Source organism: Haliotis rufescens, unplaced genomic scaffold (genome assembly GCF_023055435.1).
Source record: "Haliotis rufescens isolate VD_foot unplaced genomic scaffold, xgHalRufe1.0.p SCAF_154, whole genome shotgun sequence".
Classification (NCBI taxonomy): domain Eukaryota; kingdom Metazoa; phylum Mollusca; class Gastropoda; order Lepetellida; family Haliotidae; genus Haliotis; species Haliotis rufescens.
The window spans coordinates 216,335-235,798 of record NW_025963840.1 but is presented as its reverse complement, the minus strand read 5'-3'; the positions used below and the strand labels follow the sequence as shown (position 1 = coordinate 235,798).

The 19,464-nt window shown below is 46.0% G+C and overlaps 1 protein-coding gene across 3 annotated transcripts in view; it reads right to left on the bottom strand.

Moving 5' to 3' along the window:
• LOC124117185 (centrosomal protein of 152 kDa-like) overlaps nt 1-19,464 on the bottom strand; it is a 60,425-nt gene that overhangs the window by 29,549 nt on the left and 11,412 nt on the right. For all 3 annotated transcript variants that reach the window (XM_048396582.1, XM_048396581.1, XM_048396583.1), the window contains 10 exons: nt 11,850-11,959; nt 10,331-11,331; nt 9,492-9,647; nt 8,996-9,135; nt 7,450-7,650; nt 6,971-7,118; nt 5,567-5,658; nt 1,970-2,133; nt 1,643-1,835; nt 332-457 (listed from right to left, as the gene is read on the bottom strand). In XM_048396582.1, coding sequence (XP_048252539.1) covers nt 332-457; nt 1,643-1,835; nt 1,970-2,133; nt 5,567-5,658; nt 6,971-7,118; nt 7,450-7,650; nt 8,996-9,135; nt 9,492-9,647; nt 10,331-11,331; nt 11,850-11,959 — 2,331 coding nt within the window. The remainder of the gene's footprint in view (nt 1-331; nt 458-1,642; nt 1,836-1,969; nt 2,134-5,566; nt 5,659-6,970; nt 7,119-7,449; nt 7,651-8,995; nt 9,136-9,491; nt 9,648-10,330; nt 11,332-11,849; nt 11,960-19,464) is intronic.

The following is a 19,464-nucleotide window of genomic DNA, read 5'->3' as shown; positions in this document are numbered from 1 at the left end:
TCGTCCAATGGGTGGTCACTATTTTGGCCAGGTGGAGTACATTGCCCAGCTACATCTACGGGGAACAACTCAAGAGACACTGCCCTATGCTTGTCGTAAGAGGCGACTAACGGGATCGGGGGGTCAGGCTCACTGACTTGGTTGATGCTTGTCATCGTATCCCAATTGGATCAATGCATCGTATCCCAATTGGATCGATGCTCATGATGTCAATCACTGGATTGTGTGGTCCAAACTCGATTATTTACAGACCACCATCATATAGCTAGAATATTGCTGAGTGCGGCATTAAACAAAAAACAAACAAACAGTGCTACCACAGACGACATACCTCGTTATCTTCCAATATGGCTGTCTTCTCCCGGGCCAGATTCTCAATATCTTTACGCAGCCTCGCTTCCACGGCACTCATCTTCTGGCCTGGCTGCAGCAGCTCCTCAAAGTCATGCAGCTTCATCTGTCACCAACAACAGCAACTGGTCATGAGTGGGGGAGTGAGTTGGGTTTAAAGCCGCTTTTAACAGTATTCCAGTTATATTGCGGCATGTCAGCTTTTTGTTGGAGGAAAGCCCGAAGTGATGCAGGTCACAGACGTTTACCTCTTCCGTGAAACCCATGAGCACGGGTATGGTGCTGACAAACCTAGAAACATAATCGGGGCGAACCGGGTTTTGAACCCACAAGACAAGATTTCTGACGTGCCCATGGGACGCAACCCTGCACAGCGAATTGTTGCACCTTAGATGACTGGGCCACCCGTGTCCCCGCAACTAGTCATGAACCTATCGCCAGTTCAACACTCCAACAACAACGACTCATTGTGTCTATCCATGGATACCCATACACACATATAAGTACATTCATTAATCTTATCTGTCATGTTTTCTACTAGCTGAATCAAGGTTCAGACAAACATGGTCTTCAAGGCCTTTTCAAGGCTTCCAGCTGTCATTCTCAAGGCTTTTCTAGTTGGGTTATTAGCCTTATGTCTGCCAATAATGTTTTCAATCCAGCAAACTAAATATTAGACCTAAAAAGCAGTATGAACATCAAAAAGTTTCAAATAAACAAAAATAAAAAAATAAATCTGTCATTAATTTTAATACTTATCTCACAAGGATATTTCATTTTGTACAAAAGGGAGGGGTTTTCACACTATTTTAGTGATTTTCAAGGCTTTTCATGGTTGAAACTAAATCAAGGCTTTTCATGGTTGAAACTAAATCAAGGCTTTTCAAGAGGGATCTATATTCATGGCCTTTTCAAGCATGTATGAATCTAGTGAAGATTAAAATCTATGATTGGCAATTGAACGGTATAGAAACTATGTTAAATAGGTTATTGGCAGTCACTGTAGTACGTGTAGGCAATCAATAGATCAATGTTTTCATATGCAAGGTTTTTGTGTGAAAAGGCATGTGAATTTTGGGGTATTGAATTGATTTAGATACCTAATTTTAATCTTATTTTGACCAATCAGAATCAAAGCCAGTGTGTTGGTACAATAACTGGTAGATTGATAAGTATCATAACATTGAACTAACAGACAAGCAAAGTGATGATTGAGGAATTCAAATCAAATTTGCTTTGGACTGCAAAAGAGCGCTTTAAAATGTTCCTTACTCAATGACTCTTTCCTTACCTTCTGTTCTCCTGTGAGTTTTTCCAGTTGAGAGTTATCTTCCCTGAGAGCCTTGACCTCCTTCTTGTACTCCCTCAGTTCCTCCTGCACCTTGCTCACCTGTGACCTCTTCTGTCTGTTGCTGGTCAAGCATCTCTCCAGCTCCACCTTCAGGCTGGTGATCAGCTCGCTGGACGACTGGCTCCCGTCAAACCTGCAACAAGTTTAGTGCCAGGTGACTATAATATGTTACCCTTTTTGATAGGACTTTCCTTATTTCCTCTTTTTTAAGTGTGTGTAAGTTTTGAAAATGCAACTGTTTCCCCATTTCATGCTCATTTGACCTACTTTGCTTGTGACCTTGGGGTGCTGAAATCAAGGGTTTTCCGAATGCCAAGGTCGGTCATGGAGTCGTCACCGAGGCCACTGCGTGTCTGGGTGGTGGAGTAGATGCCGAGGGTGGAGGCTGACTCGAACATGGACAGCTGTTCCTTCAACTCCTTCACCTCACTCTGCAGGGCAACAAAGAGGCAGTCAGAAGGGGTGTGGCAGGACAACATAGAGGCAGTCAGTCAGAGGGGGTGTGGCAGGGCAACATAGAGGCAGTCAGTCAGAGGGGGTGTGGCAGGACAACATAGAGGCAATCAGAGGGGGTGTGGCAGGGCAACATAGAGGCAATCAGAGGGGGTGTGGCAGGGCAACATAGAGGCAGTCAGAGGGGGTGTGGCAGGGCAACATAGAGGCAGTCAGTCAGAGGGGTGTGGCAGGGCAACATAGAGGCAGTCCGTCAGAGGGGTGCGGCAGGGCAACATAGAGGCAGTCAGAGGGTGTGTGGCAGGGCAACATAGAGGCAGTCAGAGGGTGTGTGGTAGGGCAACATAGAGGCAGTCAGAGGGTGTGTGGCAGGGCAACATAGAGGCAGTCAGAGGGTGTGTGGTAGGGCAACATAGAGGCAGTCAGAGGGTGTGTGGCAGGGCAACATAGAGGCAGTCAGAGGGTGTGTGGCAGGGCAACATAGAGGCAGTCAGTCAGAGCGGGTGTGGCAGGGCAACATAGAGGCAGTCAGTCAGAGGGGGTGTGGCAGGGCAACATAGAGGCAGTCAGTCAGAGGGGGTGTGGCAGGGCAACATAGAGGCAGTCAGTCAGAGGGGTGTGGCAGGGCAACATAGAGGCAGTCAGAGGGGGTGTGGGAGGGCCACATAGAGGCAGGCAGTCAGAGGGGGTGTGGCAGGGCAACATTGAGGCAGTCAGAGGAGGTGCGGCAGGGCAACATAGAGGCAGTCAGAGGGTGTGTGGCAGGGCAACATAGAGGCAGTCAGAGGGTGTGTGGTAGGGCAACATAGAGGCAGTCAGTCAGAGGGTGTGTGGTAGGGCAACATAGAAGCAGTCAGAGGGTGTGTGGCAGGGCAACATAGAGGCAGTCAGAGGGGTGTGGCAGGGCAACATAGTGGCAGTCAGAAGGGGTGCGGCAGGGCAACATAGAGGCAGTCAGAGGGATGTGGCAGGGCAACATAGAGGCAGTCAGTCAGAGGGTGTGTGGTAGGGCAACATAGAGGCAGTCAGTCAGAGGGGGTGTGGTAGGGCAACTTAGAGGAAGTCAGTCAGAGGGTGTGTGGCAGGGCAACATAGAGGCAGTCAGTCAGAGGGGTGTGGCAGGGCAACATAGAGGCAGTCAGAGGGGGTGTGGCAGGGCAACATAGAGGCAGTCAGTCAGAGGTAGTGTGGCAGGGCAACATAGAGGCAGTCAGTCAGAGGGGGTGTGGCAGGGCAACATAGAGGCAGTCAGAGGGGGTGTGGGAGGGCCACATAGAGGCAGTCAGTCAGAGGGGGTGTGGCAGGGCAACATAGAGGCAGTCAGAGGAGGTGCGGCAGGGCAACATAGAGGCAGTCAGAGGGTGTGTGGCAGGGCAACATAGAGGCAGTCAGAGGGTGTGTGGTAGGGCAACATAGAGGCAGTCAGTCAGAGGGTGTGTGGTAGGGCAACATAGAAGCAGTCAGAGGGTGTGTGGCAGGGCAACATAGAGGCAGTCAGAGGGGTGTGGCAGTCAGAAGGGGTGCGGCAGGGCAACATAGAGGCAGTCAGAGGGATGTGGCAGGGCAACATAGAGGCAGTCAGTCAGAGGGTGTGTTGTAGGGCAACATAGAGGCAGTCAGTCAGAGGGGGTGTGGTAGGGCAACATAGAGGAAGTCAGTCAGAGGGTGTGTGGCAGGGCAACATAGAGGCAGTCAGTCAGAGGGGTGTGGCAGGGCAACATAGAGGCAGTCAGAGGGGGTGTGGCAGGGCAACATAGAGGCAGTCAGAGGGTGTGTGGCAGGGCAACATAGAGGCAGTCAGTCAGAGGTGGTGTGGCAGGGCAACATAGAGGCAGTCAGTCAGAGGGGGTGTGGCAGGGCAACATAGAGGCAGTCAGAGGGGGTGTGGGAGGTCCACATAGAGGCAGTCAGTCAGAGGGGGTGTGGCAGGGCAACATAGAGGCAGTCAGAGGGGGTGTGGGAGGGCCACATAGAGGCAGGCATTCAGAGGGGGTGTGGCAGGGCAACATTGAGGCAGTCATGGAGGGTGATGGAGGCCTGAGTGGGAGGACGGTATGCTGTGGTGGGTAGAGGGTGATGGAGGCCAGAGTGGGAGGACGGTGTGCTGTGGTGGGTAGAGGGTGATGGAGGCCAGAGTGGGGGGACGGTGTGCTGTGGTGGGTAGAGGGTGATGGAGGCCAGAGTGGGAGGATGGTGTGCTGTGGTGGGTAGAGGGTGATGGAGGCCAGAGTGGGAGGATGGTGTGCTGTGGTGGGTAGAGGGTGATGGAGACCAGAGTGGGAGGATGGTGTGCTGTGGTGGGTAGAGGGTGATGGAGACCAGAGTGGGAGGATGGTGTGCTGTGGTGGGTAGAGGGTGATGGAGGCCAGAGTGGGGGGACGGTGTGCTGTGGTGGGTAGAGGGTGATGGAGACCAGAGTGGGGGGACGATGTGCTGTGGTGGGTAGAGGGTGATTGAGGCCTGAGTGGGAGGACGGTGTGCTGTGGTGGGTAGAGGGTGACGGAGGCCAGAGTGGGGGGGACGGTGTGCTGTGGTGGGTAGAGGGTGATGGAGGCCAGAGTGGGGGGACGGTGTGCTGTGGTGGGTAGAGGGTGATGGAGGCCAGAGTGGGGGGACGGTGTGCTGTGGTGGGTAGAGGGTGATGGAGGCCAGAGTGGGGGGACGGTGTGCTATGGTGGGTAGAGGGTGATTGAGGCCTGAGTGGGGGGACGGTGTGCTGTGGTGGGTAGAGGGTGATGGAGGCCAGAGTGGGGGGACGGTGTGCTGTGGTGGGTAGAGGGCGATGGAGGCCAGAGTGGGGGGACGGTGTGCTGTGGTGGGTAGAGGGTGATGGAGACCAGAGTGGGGGGACGATGTGCTGTGGTGGGTAGAGGGTGATTGAGGCCTGAGTGGGAGGACGGTGTGCTGTGGTGGGTAGAGGGTGACGGAGGCCAGAGTGGGGGGGACGGTGTGCTGTGGTGGGTAGAGGGTGATGGAGGCCAGAGTGGGGGGACGGTGTGCTGTGGTGGGTAGAGGGTGATGGAGGCCAGAGTGGGGGGACGGTGTGCTGTGGTGGGTAGAGGGTGATGGAGGCCAGAGTGGGGGGACGGTGTGCTATGGTGGGTAGAGGGTGATTGAGGCCTGAGTGGGGGGACGGTGTGCTGTGGTGGGTAGAGGGTGATGGAGGCCAGAGTGGGGGGACGGTGTGCTGTGGTGGGTAGAGGGCGATGGAGGCCAGAGTGGGAGGACGGTGTGCTGTGGTGGGTAGAGGGTGATGGAGACCAGAGTGGGAGGACGGTGTGCTGTGGTGGGTAGAGGGTGATGGAGGCCGGTGTGCTGTGGTGGGTAGAGGTAGGGTGAAAACAGTCAGAGGAGGCCTGAGGTGATGGAGGGAGGATGGTCAACCTTGATGGGAGCACAAGATGCTTGTACCTGAAGTGTGTCACACATTTCTGACGACATCTTCTTCGACGCCGTCATCTGCTTCAGTGATATCTTCAACTCGCTCACCTCCTGAGACGAGGCTGTTAAACAAAACATCGAATGAGCAGACCTCTTCATTGTCGTCAGCACATACAGAAACACGACAAAGTCTGCAGCTACATTCCCCTAAGAGAGCTACAATACATTCCCTCAGTATCAGCTTTCAATTGCAGAAAGGAAATAACTCCTTACATTCTCAACCTCGTTAAAATCAGATCCTAGTTATCACCACCACTAAACAAAGATCTGAAGACATCCCATTACTGGTCAGAATGACCTTTTGTCCGACCAATAAGTGCGTCTTTTACCAGAACGGGAAAGTGACTGTTAGAATGCATCTTGTAATCATGCCACCTTGAAATAAGATATTCTAAACGACAGTTACGGACCGTACGACTGATTCTGTCAAAATCATCACCCTTCTTCTGCATTTGAAACATTTGAAACATTTGAAAAAGAAGGCATAGCTTAGACATTCAAAAATATTCCATTGTTCAGTTTTCAAATTTTGACTGGAGAACTTTGTCAAAATATTTTTTGAAACTGTAATCTGGAATGGAAGTCACTAGTTTTAAAGCTTGTGAAAGCTACTTTCTGATTTGCTAATGTCAACCTTTTGTTAGTCATTTCATTGGTCAGTCAAAGTTGGTAAAAGGCCATTCTGACGTGACCTGTAAAGGGATGTCCTCTGATCTTGTGTAGCATAAGTGACCAATAAAATCTGATTTTAAAAAGATTGCTACATTCTATGCTAAGAAACTCCTCATGAAAAGGATCACTTCTCCAATAAATCACATCTTCACACAAAAGCATGTGGTCTGCCAGTTAAAGGGAGATAACTCTGTTTGGAGTGTGAGAGACAAAGATTTGGACAAAACTGAACAGTATGTTATTTGACATTCAAATTAATATATTACCTCTTATATGTCTATCAACTGCTATTCAAAATTCATGGTTTATTCATATGAAAGTATTGGGTGGTTCAGACTCGCTGACTTGGTTGATGCAGGTTGTATAGAGAGATGCTCATGATATCAATCATTGGATCGTTTGGTCCAGATTCGATTATTTACAGACCGCAGTCCTATAGCTGGAATATTGCTGAGTGCAGCGTTACACAACAAACAAACAAACAAACATTCTCAGTTCTCTTACTGCATTTTAGGTGCTAAAAAGTTCACCATCATTATAGCCTGAAAATTGGTGACAAACAAACAAACAAACAAACAAACCATATACAAGTACATGCAGAATGATCTTATCTACTATTTATGACTACTATTTTGCTTTCCAAGGGCACTTAGTGTTGAGCCGAGATAGATCCTGGAACAGTGTTGTGTGATGTGGACCTACCTGTTTCCAGCAAAGACTGGCATCGTTTCTGACTCTCCTCCAGGCTCTGAGTCAACCGGTTGATTGTCTCCGCTCGGGATATCTGAGACTTCTCACTGACTTGGGTGAGTTGACTCACTTGTTGACGCAGACAGGAGATGTCGATGTTCTGAAAAAACGACATAATATATTCTTATAAATAAATAAATGATTGACACAGCTATTTATTTTGATTTTGATTTTGACAGACCTTCTGTGGAAAAGCTGGAATAAATCTGTGAAACATAAACTAAAAATGTGTGGTCATAATTTAGAGTGAGTGAGTGCTGTTTTACGCCGCTTTCAGCAATATTCCAGCAATATCACGGCGGGGGACACCAGAAATGGGCTTCACACATTGTACCCATGTCGGGAATCGAACCCGGGTCTTCAGAGTGACGACCGAACGCTTTAACCACTAGGCTACCCAACAGCCCCCCATAATTTAGAACACGGCCTACCTTTTGGTTAATGGTCTCATTGGCGATGTCCAGTTTTTCCTTGAGGTCCAGGACTTCCGTGTCAAACTTCTGCTGCATGCTGCTGACGACCGCCTCGTGCTGGTTGCGGGCCCGGGCTAGACTGTCCGACTGCTGCAGGTTCGACAGCTCGTGGGTCAGGTTCTCAATGGTCGTCTCGGACGTCTGCAGTTTCTTCACATACTGAAAGCATGGACACACCTTGAGTGAGAGTGCAGTATTTACATGGGCTTTCGCCCAGCAACAAATGGGTACCCGGTAGGATGAGCTTGTAATGTGAACCTTCTGATGCCTGAAATGAAGTTGGTGAGGTGAGGTGAGGTGAAATGGGGTTTAACGTCGCGTCCAAGATTATTGCACTTATATAGCGACGTGCATGCACGTGAGTGTGTTTGTGTGGCTGCTTGTACTAGTCTGGACTGATGCCGATTTATAGTGCTAGCTCACTGAGATACCATGCCACAGTTTCACATGAATAGCCCACTGAGACACAGTATACTGACTCCGAGCAGGCCTTGTTTTAGCCCCTTAATGCCGAGCGCCAGACAGGGTAACAACAAGTACCATCTTTTAACGTCTTTTGGTATGACACGGACCTTCCGCTCTCCGGGCGGACGCTCTACCACTAGACCATGGAGGTGGTCCAAAATGAAATATATTCCCTGGGGAACTGAGAATGTTTGTTTGTGTTTGTTTGTTGTTTAACGCTGCAGCAATATTCCAGCTATATGACGGCGGTCTGTAAATAATCGAGTCTGGACCAGACAATCCAGTGATTGATATCATGGGGAGCGTGTGTGTGTGTGCGTGACATCTCACTTAGTCCCTGATTGTGTTGAGGCTCTCCACCTGTGCCTCCACGGCCTGTAGGAGTGTGTCTAGGGGTACGTGCTTGTGTGAAATCTCACCTCGTCCCTGATTGTGTTGAGGCTCTCCACCTGTGCCTCCACGTGTGTGTGTGTGTGTGTATGTTTGTGACATCTCACCTTGTCCCTGATTGTGTTGAGGCTCTCCACTTGTGCCTCCACGTGTGTGTGTGTGTGTGTGTGTGTGTGACATCTCACCTTGTCCCTGATTGTGTTGAGGCTCTCCACTTGTGCCTCCATGTGTGTGTGTGTGTGTGTGTGTGTGTGTGTGACATCTCACCTCGTCCCTGATTGTATTGAGGCTCTCCACTTGTGCCTCCACGTTTGTGTGTGTGTGTGTGTGTGTGTGACATCTCACCTTGTCCCTGATTGTGTTGAGGCTCTCCACCTGTGCCTCCACGTGTGTGTGTGTGTGACATCTCACCTCGTCTCTGATTGTGTTGAGGCTCTCCACTTGTGCCTCCACGTGTGTGTGTGTGTGTTGAGGCTCTCCACCTGTGCCTCCACGTGTGTGTGTGTGTGTGACATCTCACCTCGTCTCTTATTGTGTTGAGGCTCTCCACTTGTGCCTCCACGTGTGTGTGTGTGTGTGTGTGTGTGTGTGTGTGTGTTGAGGCTCTCCACCTGTGCCTCCACGTGTGTGTGTGTGTGTGACATCTCACCTCGTCTCTGATTGTGTTGAGGCTCTCCACTTGTGCCTCCACAGCCTGTAGTTTACCCAGCAGCTGGGCGTTGTCATCCTTCGTCTCCTGCAGCAGCTCCTGACACTGGCGGTAGCTGGATGCCACGCCCTCTTTCTCACCTGAGGGATCAGCGGGGTAAGCATCTTTAAAAACTGTCTGTATAATCCATCAATGTATTGACGTACACATTTTTCAGTATCTACAGTGATATTGAAATTCCATGTAACATGTAATTACAATGGTGAATATGGAATGACATTGGTCAACATCGTGTTTGAGGATGTGGTTCTAAAGCAGTGAAGCTTGGAATACAATCAGAAACCTACCTTGTGCCACAGACAGCTGGTGTTTGAGGATGCGGTTCTAAAGCAGTGAAGCTTGGAATGCAATCAGAACCTACCTTGTGCCAGAGACAGCTGGTGTTTGAGGATGCGGTTCTAAAGCAGTAAAGCTTGGAATACAATCAGAAACCTACCTTGTGCCAGAGACAGCTGGTGTTTGAGGATGCGGTTCTCCCTGCCCGACTCCTGCTTGAGAGTGTCGAGGTCCCTGCGGAGGTCCTCCAGCTGCCGACCTCGAGCCTTGTACAGGATCTGCAGCTGCCCTGCCTGTCTCTCATCCTCTCCACCATCTGTCGAGAGATACGGGAGTAACTAGATGTGTCTTTACACAGAGACAAGATGGGGGAGATTGTGTGTTTATTTTCATGCTGCTTGGAACAGTATATAACTAAAATCAGATGTTTTACTCTTATCTGGTCAAGATCTGAGCACGCCTCCATAAAAGGTCATAACATTGGTTGGTTGGTTTGTTTGTTGTTTAACGCCGCACTCAGCAATATTCCAGCTATATGACGGCGGTCTGTTTAAATAATTGAGTCTGGCCCAGTCAATCCAGTGACTGATATCATGAGCATCCATCCACGCAATTGGGATCGATGACATGCATCAACCAAGTCAGCAAGCCTGACCACCCGATCCCATTAGTCGTCTTTTACGACAAGCATAGTCACCTTTTACGGCAAGCATGGGTTGCTGAAGACCTATTCTACCCCGGATTCTTATCAGCTAATCAGCATTAAGGCATCTGAATTGTCGGTATGAATTAGCGAAGCATTCGTATCAGCATATCTGGGTGCTGTTGTAGTTTTTTATGCACAGGATTCTCATCATTATTATCTCTGTGAACAAATACCAGGCTAAAGAGTGTCTGACTGAAATATTCATACACCCGGGCATTTCACTGAGGTATGTGATATGTGTGATGCTATTCATATGACATGAATGATGCACAAAGTCTTGACACAAAACATACCTTGTTGTAGGAAATCTATTTGATTCCCTGCACCCTCCTGATTGGTTGATTCAGGTTCTGGCAGCATCTGATTGGTTGAAGAAATTGGTTGCTCAGGCTGGGGAGCTTTGTATTGAACCTTGTAGGATTCAGGGTAATCCTGTTTCCGTGGTGACGGGGGCCCTTGAAGAGGGGCCCCTAAATCTTGTCGATGGGTCATGTGTCTTACCATACCCTCATTAATATTTGTAGGGAGAGAGCTATGGTAGGTTTGGTTGTAATTAAGTTCCATTGGCTGTGATTCTGGTTTCAACGAAAACTGACCTGACTGAGGTCCAAAGCCGTAGGCTTTGTCAGGAAGGGTGTGTCCATTTGCAAAGTTAATCTGAATCTCACTATCAAGATGTCGGTGAGTATTAGCGAAAGTACTGGCCCCAGTTTGAAATTGTTCATGAGAGTTGTCTCCCCCTGGAATGTCATCTTCCCTGTAGAGGTCTCTGAAATGCTGGTTATAATTCTGACTCCAGAGCTGTTTTTGGGCTTCTGCTCTCAAATGTTCATTTCCTCCTTCGGTTTCGCCTCGTTCAACTCCAACAATTATACGATTCTCCATCGAATCCATCCTCTCGGCCTCATTATCAAAGCAAGGCTGATGGTAATGAAACCCTGGCATGTGCTCGTGCATCTGAGCAGGGTCTGTGACCTCAATATGACCTCTGCTAGGGTCAAGGTTTTCCACACTGCCACCCCACTGCAGGTACCCTTGACCTTTGTAATCAGTCACACCTTCGGTGTTGGTGTTGTAGTCGGTAGTTCGGTACTCCTGTGCTGGAGCTTGGGAAGAAAGGTTGTATGTGCCTCCGAAATTTGGTGCTTCTCCATGTGGCAGGCTGTAGCCTACGTCATGTGACATGGTCTCAGCTCTGCCATTGGCTAGAGGTACCGGGTACCCCCACTCCTGACTGCTGACCTTGGCTGTCGGGATTCTACCACTGGCCCTCTTTCTCCTTGGGGTTCTTCCACTGAGGAACCAAGGGTCATGATATAAAAAATGGCTAAAATAAGGGATGTGACTCTGCACAGTTCTAAAGTAAGGGATGTAACTCAGTCAATTGAGACTGCTTTCTGAAAGCTAGATCTTGTGCCCTGTCACGCTACCTGACAAAATACTTAGTTTAGGAGCTTTATGTGAAGTATGGTGAATAAAACTGATGGATTAGCAATGTCAATAACTTGTGAAAATAGAGACACAAGGCTCTGTAGCACACCTTACTTATTTTAGTAAATGGCTGTTTTGGCAGCCATATTGGTTCTCAGATTTGAACCTCTTAAACGAACTTGAACCTCTTACAATGCATTTTAAGAGCTTGGTTAAATTGCCAAGGCAAAAACAATTACAAATTTAAAATACTGACACAAACAGACCATGTGTTGAGGCCAACCATTGCCTATACATAACAAACTTTATTTCTTTTCTGAAGAAAATTGCAAGTAAACATGGTAAAGTGCATAGGAAATTTCAGGTTTCAGTGCAGCTCACCTTTCTGACAGGTCCTGGCATCCGCTGACGTTGACAGAGTCATCCGACGTCACAGACAAGATGTCATCGTCCAGGAGGTCATCAAATGCATTTGTCAGTAATTGCCGTAGCTGAAACATGGAAGACACAAGATACAGGTACGTCCTGTAACAAACATTTGTTTTGTTTGTTGTTTAACGCCTTACTCGGCAATATTCCAGCAAATTGATGGAAGGATGTAAATAATCGATTTTGGGCCAGACAATCCAGTGATTGACATCATGAGCATGGATCCACGCAATTGGGATCGATGACATGCATCAACAAAGTGAGCGAGCCTGACCACCCGATCCCGTTAGTCGCCTCTTACAACAAGCATAGTCGCCTTTTACGGCAAGCATGGGTTGCTGAAGACCTATTCTACCCCGGATCTTGATGGGTCCCTGTAACAATGCGGTGGGGTGAATTAAAGCTGAAACAGGTAAACACAAGAGATGTATCATTCGTGCATTATTCACTGCAGCAGAGTTTATGTAAAGGTGAGTGAGTGAGTGAGTGAGTGAGTGAGTGAGTGAGTTTGATTTTACGCCGCTTTTAGCAATATTCCAGCAATATCACGGCGGGGAACACCAGAAATGGGCTTCACACACTGTACCCATGTCGGGAATCGAACCCGGGTCTTCAGCGTGACAAGCGAACGATTTAACAACTAGGCTACCAAACCGCCCCTCACTGCAGTCTAGTTTATGTAAAGGTGATCATGGTGATGATTGCAATCGATCAATAAATAAAGATGCAGAAAGATATTGGGTTACTTAAGCTGAAAAGGCTACACTGGGTAAGTATGAAGTATTGCTATGCTGTTTATTTATTTAAACATTTCATGCATATTTGTATGCAAACAACTCAAAATTAATTGGGTTATGGTGATTTATTTTTCATATTTTACTCAAATATATATGCAGCTTATCATGTGTTATCTGGAGCTATGCTGAAATGCAAAACTTGGGGGGAGACGTCCATTGGACATCCATTAACTCAACAGCTAGCCATTAGATTTGACTCAAGACCTACCAGACAGCATCTGAAAATCACCAGACACCCATTGGACGCTGATACAACTAAACAACTACATACACGGTATGACTTGCCACCACACAACACAACAACTATAAATCTGGTGTGACAGGACACCCACACACAGCTGTACACCACATGTGATGGGACACCTATCGGACACCCACACACAGCGGTACACCACATGTGATGGGACACCCATGGGACACCTATCGGACACCCACACACAGCTGTACACCACATGTGATGAGACACCTATCGGACACCAACACAGCTGTACACCACATGTGATGGGACACCCATGGGACACCTATCGGACACCAACACAGCTGTACACCACATGTGATGAGACACCTATCAGACACCAACACAGCGGTACACCACATGTGATGGGACACCCATGGGACACCTATCGGACAACAACACAGCGGTACACCACATGTGATGGGACACCTATCGGACACCAACAGCTGTACACCACATGTGATGAGACACCTATCAGACACCAACACACAGCGGTACACCACATGTGATGGGACACCCATCGGACACCCATCGGACACCTATCGGACACCAATACAGCTTTACACCACATGTGATGGGACACCCATGGGACACCTATCGGACACCAACACAGCTGTACACCACATGTGATGAGACACCTATCAGACACCAACACAGCGGTACACCACATGTGATGGGACACCCATGGGACACCTATCGGACAACAACACAGCGGTACACCACATGTGATGGGACACCTATCGGACACCAACAGCTGTACACCACATGTGATGAGACACCTATCAGACACCAACACACAGCGGTACACCACATGTGATGGGACACCCATGGGACACCTATTAGACACCCACACACAGCTGTACACCACATGTGATGAGACACCTATCGGACACCAACACAGCGGTACACCACATGTGATGGGACACCCATGGGACACCTATCTGACACCCAGACACAGCGGTACACCACATGTGATGAGACACCTATCGGACACCAACACAGCTGTACACCACATGTGATGGGACACCCATGGGACACCTATTAGACACCCACACACAGCGGTACACCACATGTGATGGGACACCCATGGGACACCTATTAGACACCCACACACAGCTGTACACCACATGTGATGGGACACCTATCGGACACCCACCTGCAGCAGAGCTCTCTCCATGTCCCTCAGTTCCTCCATGGTGGCCTAGTGTAGTCTTTACTTAGACAATTCAACAACTAGACAGCGGACTAGACAGCGGACTAGACAAAACCATCTCCTGACCTTGAGAAATATGTAGACCAGACGACACTCAATGTAGTTGTTTACATGTCATTGATACATAAACTCACCTAAAATTCACCTAATTTCTGAACTACAGGAAAGAAGTGAAGCTCTAAAATCAGGCTCATTCACCCCAAAATTGTTAAATAACTGAAATATCATTTCTTGCAGCAATGTATAAATACTATTTATGGAAAAAATACCCCCAAAAATTCCATTACTTGAAAAGAAAAAGCAAGTATAAATTGTCTAGCATGGTGTAAAATACCATTTCTTTCAAAGATGTCTGACCTATTCCAAAAATGACAAAGATACCACTTGAAATATCTCAAATAAAAACAGAATTCTTAACAAACTCAAAATCTGATTATTCATAATGTAAAAACATGATGACATCATCAGATATAACAGGATAACAATTTAAAGGTCTCTCAGTAAACCATCCATGCTTATGGGACAGAACTAAAGATTAAAAACTATAACCTAGCAACAGGATATCCCTTAATAATATATATGTCAATCACAAACAGCCAAAACAACTCAACTATTTTCTGAATCCTCAACATGCTCAAAGAAAAAGAAAATACCATGATTCAATAACTTCCATACAATCTTCTCACACATCAAATGCCATAAAATACAATCTAAGCAGCCTCCTTCTTTGGAAAGAAGAAAATTCTAACATTCCACAAAATCACACAATCTTGGATAGCTCAGACACCTGTTTCTACACAATAATGACAAACCAACTGGCTACAAAATCCATCTGCATGTCGGCCAACAGCTTGCTATACCAAGAGCCAGGACACAGCGAAACCCCAATAATATCTGGTCAGATAACCCCCTCAGAAGGAAGATGCTGGTTAACAGTAGTTATCAGTTATCTCCCTGAAGCTCAAAAACTCCCGGGGTTTCCGTCTTCAAAGTATGAATGGGGCAACAGGACAGCAGCTGATTCATATCTACAAGTTATCATCAGAACGCTCATTGCCTGGATACAGATATTCCACACAGAGATATTCCCAAACAGGCTGTCAGGTAAATCTTTGGTCTGGGTAGGGGATGGATGCTTATAACAATTAATTTCAGATAGATCTAGAAGCTGGTTTTGTTTGTTTGTTGTTGAACGCCGCACTTAGCAATACTACAGCTTTATAATGCAGTCTGTAAATAATGGAATCCAGACAATCGAGTGATTGACATCATGTGCATCGATCCATGCAATTGGGATATGATGACATGCACCAAACAAGTCAGCGAGCCCGACCACCCGATCCCGTTAGCCGCCTTTTATGACAAGCATAGCTGCCTTTTACAGCAAGCATGGGTTGCTGAAGACCTATTCTACCCCGGATCTTCACAGGAGAACAAGTATGAAAACTAGTGACTGAAGCATTATACTGTCACGTTGATGGGGAGGTGAATATTGTATATTAGTGTTTTATGCGTCACCTTATAATAAACTGATTGGACTTACAGATAAAGATATACGTTTTCAAGACAAAAAACAGTTGTACAAAACAAATCAGCCATAGTGAACCAGTGTATAACAACTCATATCAGCAGAGGGTGAGAAGAAAATTATTAAGGGGTATTGATTTCAAGAGGCCTAAAACCTCAAGGAGCCAAATTGTTTTCTAGGAGCCTAAAACACTTCAAGGAGCCGAACTATTTTCAAGGAGCCTTTTAAATGAAGAAGCCAAAGTGTTTTCTTGGATCCGAAAACATGAAGGTGCCAAATTATTTTCTTGGAGCCTAAAACATCAACATGATCAAGAAGCAAAGTTGTTTTCTTGGAGCCTAAAACATTAAAGTGCCAAATTATTTTCTTGGAGCCTAAAACATCAAATTGTTTTCTACATGTTCTAGGAGCCTTTTATATGAAGAAGCCAATTCGTTTTCTTGGAGCCTAAAAGATCAAGGAGACAAATTGTTATCAAGGAGCCAAATTGTTATTAACCCTTTCGCCCCGACTGCCCGATTTATCGGGCAGGATAAACCGTGTCCCAGGACCCGGCTGCCCGAAAAATCGGGCAGCATAAGCCGAGGCCCAGAACCCGGCTGCCCGATAAATCGGGCGGCGCGAGCGTGTTTACAAAATCGCTCTTTCTACTTCCTTTCTCGTGTGTAATCTCGTTCTAAATATGGAAACGAGATCTACACGTATTGACACGTCATTCAATGGAATTTCCCCGTCTTTTTGGCGCGAAAATCGCGGGTATGTCACCTGTTTTCGCGACAGGTATTTTTCTCGCTTGAATCGTAAATCAAGCGTAATGGCGGCCAACTACGATTCGGATAGCGATCAGATGATTAACAACGACTATATCGGGAATAATAATGTGTTTGAATTGAATAATTTACGCGAAGGGGAGAGGGAATTTCGCGAATATTTTCGTGAAGATTTTGACGGTTTCGACGAGGTGTCCCCACCCCCCGCCAACTTTCGAGAATGGGAGTGGCAGAGGGACACACGACAGTGGAGACATGAGGGATTTTGAAGAGGCGACCGGATTCAAGAATATATATTGACACGGTGAGTGAAGAGCCGTGCTATTGATTTTTTCCAACTGTTTTACAATGATTCTGTGTTTGAACAGATTATCAGTGCGACGAATGAGAATGCAGCCTACACGTGAACGAGCGATCACAACAACAACAAAGGTGAGTGGCATGACGTATCTGTTTTTGTTTTTTTAAATTTATTTTTCTGATCGCAATCCGAATTGTAGTTTGCCGGTTTGTCGTATGTCCTTATATTTCGCTCAATTTGAATAAAATTTATTTCCATATTCATGTTTGTTTTCTTGTTTTTTACATCTTAATTTAAATTTTAGTAACTGTAATGATTATTTATTTATTAATTGATTTAATAAAGTACTGATTTAATTTATTATGCAATTGTAAATAGCAGTGTATTGTAAATATGTTATCACAACTTGTATATTTGCAGAACTTAAATTTACGATCTTTCCGTCCTTTTACAATGTTTCCCTCTTCAGATCAATCTGTGTTATCTTCCCTGTGATGTCATTCTTATAGTAGCTGTGGTTCAATGTTCAGATAATGTGATAAATAACTTTTTAAAAACTTAAATACTTAATTTTTGTTTCAAATCCTGAAAAAGAACAAAATAAATCAAATATTTGTGTTTTTACCTGTGTTGACGAGTTTACCTGCGTTAACAAGTTTACCTGTGTTAACGAGTTTACCTAAGAGGCTGTAAGTGTATCATAAGTAATATGTGACATCAGTATAGAAAACAAAGTCAGTACCAAGAGTTGTAAACTTGTTTATTTGTTTACAGATGTGCATGAAGAGAATTTACCTGTAACACCTGGGATTACCTGTGCCGTCCAAGATGACAAGACCACTGTGTTATGTTTACCTTGTATCTGTGATTTATTTTTGTGATTTGTAATACAATTTGAGCCAAAATTCATTGTCTGTTTTCATTTTTTCAGTGTTTTCAAGTTTTATTTCACTTGTAAACACCTGTAATTAGAAAATAACAAAGGTTAGAGACAATAACAACAAAGAATATTAAAGTATACTTAATCCTCTTTACAATGGTATATGATAAATGTATATTAAAAGCAAGTTTCTGGTAGAAAAAGTGCATCAAAAATGATAGTGTGATTTTCCAATAATACTGCCAGGGAGGCCAGTGTACAGGCCTTGTCAGTGTCAGGGACTGCAGGGTCTCAAGGGACATAACTCTGGGGCAGCCAGTGATGAAAGAGTTAAGGAGCCAAATTGTTTTCTACATGTTCTAGGAGCCTTTTACATGAAGAAGCCAAAGTGTTTTCTTGGAGCCCAAAACATCAAGGAGCCAAATTGTTATCAAGGAGCCCAAAACATCCAAGGAGCCAAATTGTTTTCTTGGAGCCCAAAACATCAAGGAGCCAAATTGTTTTCAAGGGGTCAATGTTGTGAGCCAACGTTGGTAAGGAGACGAGTTCTTAACAGCCTCTTGGGGTTTTATCAGTCACTAGTTTGTCATTATTGGGAGATGCCTAGTTACTCTCAGGGCTTAGCCATTACTGAACATGCTGAATGATGCCATGTTCCTTTACAGAAATATTTGTCACAAATATTCATAAACATGGTCAATTTGTTATGAAACTTTTAACAGCTCTCTCTTCTCATTATCAACAACAAACTGGTCGCTATGTCATGTATATATACTCACAACATTTTGCGAGCCAAGAGAAAATTCAAAAGTGTCAACTGTGTTAAAAAAACAAATTAAGCTAAACTTCCTGTCAAATCAGCAACCAAGAGTTTTACCTGCACAATCCTATTGTCCAACTAAGTCATAAACTATAAGTGATGAACAATAACTTATCAAACCTGTCACCGCCTCCACAATAAATTGTCCTCAATATGTGAACTACAAACTATTCTTTTTTATCAAACCTCCCGAATGTCATGCCAATAATCTTTCGGACACATACTGACCACAGGGAGAGGAAACATCTGATACCATCCTCACATTGACCCAGTGGCCCAGTAGTCAACCAGATGGACAGTCTACAGTCTGACCACCACACACTGACCACGGGAGTGGACACATCGCCTATCACCCTCACAGTGGCCCAGTGACCGTCCAGTCTACAGTCTGACCACCACGTTCTTCCAGACACAAGCTGTCAATGTCCTGCCTTCTTACAGTGAACAAACTGTCAGTTAAACATGCCCAATGCAAATAAAATAGTCTTGGTTTAATCCTGCTAATTGGTACACTATTCAGAGTGATGTTTGTACAGGCTCAATCTGACAGGGCGTCTCAGTGTGTCTATCCTTGCTACAGTGAAACCCTGTTCGTGAGAACACCCTGCAATCAGGACTAATACTTTCAGAATTGCTTCTATACATTAATGAACAAAACAACATATCCTGATTTCTTAATCCAGAATTTTTACTTCAATATCTGAAAAACTATCGGACCTACTCCAGTTAAAGTTGGTATGAGATTATTAAACAGTCATTCATAACTGGATATTACATTTAAAGACAATCGGAGCATGAATAAAAAATCTGTCTATTTAGCTATCACTTTATTTCATCAACAACCAGACCTGTTCGTCACGGGTGGAACGAGCATTCATTGTAACAACCATCTGCATAATGCTACCCCTGCGTCACAGGGCCATATGACACAGTTGAACCAATCAACTCAACTCGAAAGGTTGCACGGGAATCACGCACGCACAAATATGGTGTTAGCGTTGGGCGTCTCAACATGCGTGATTC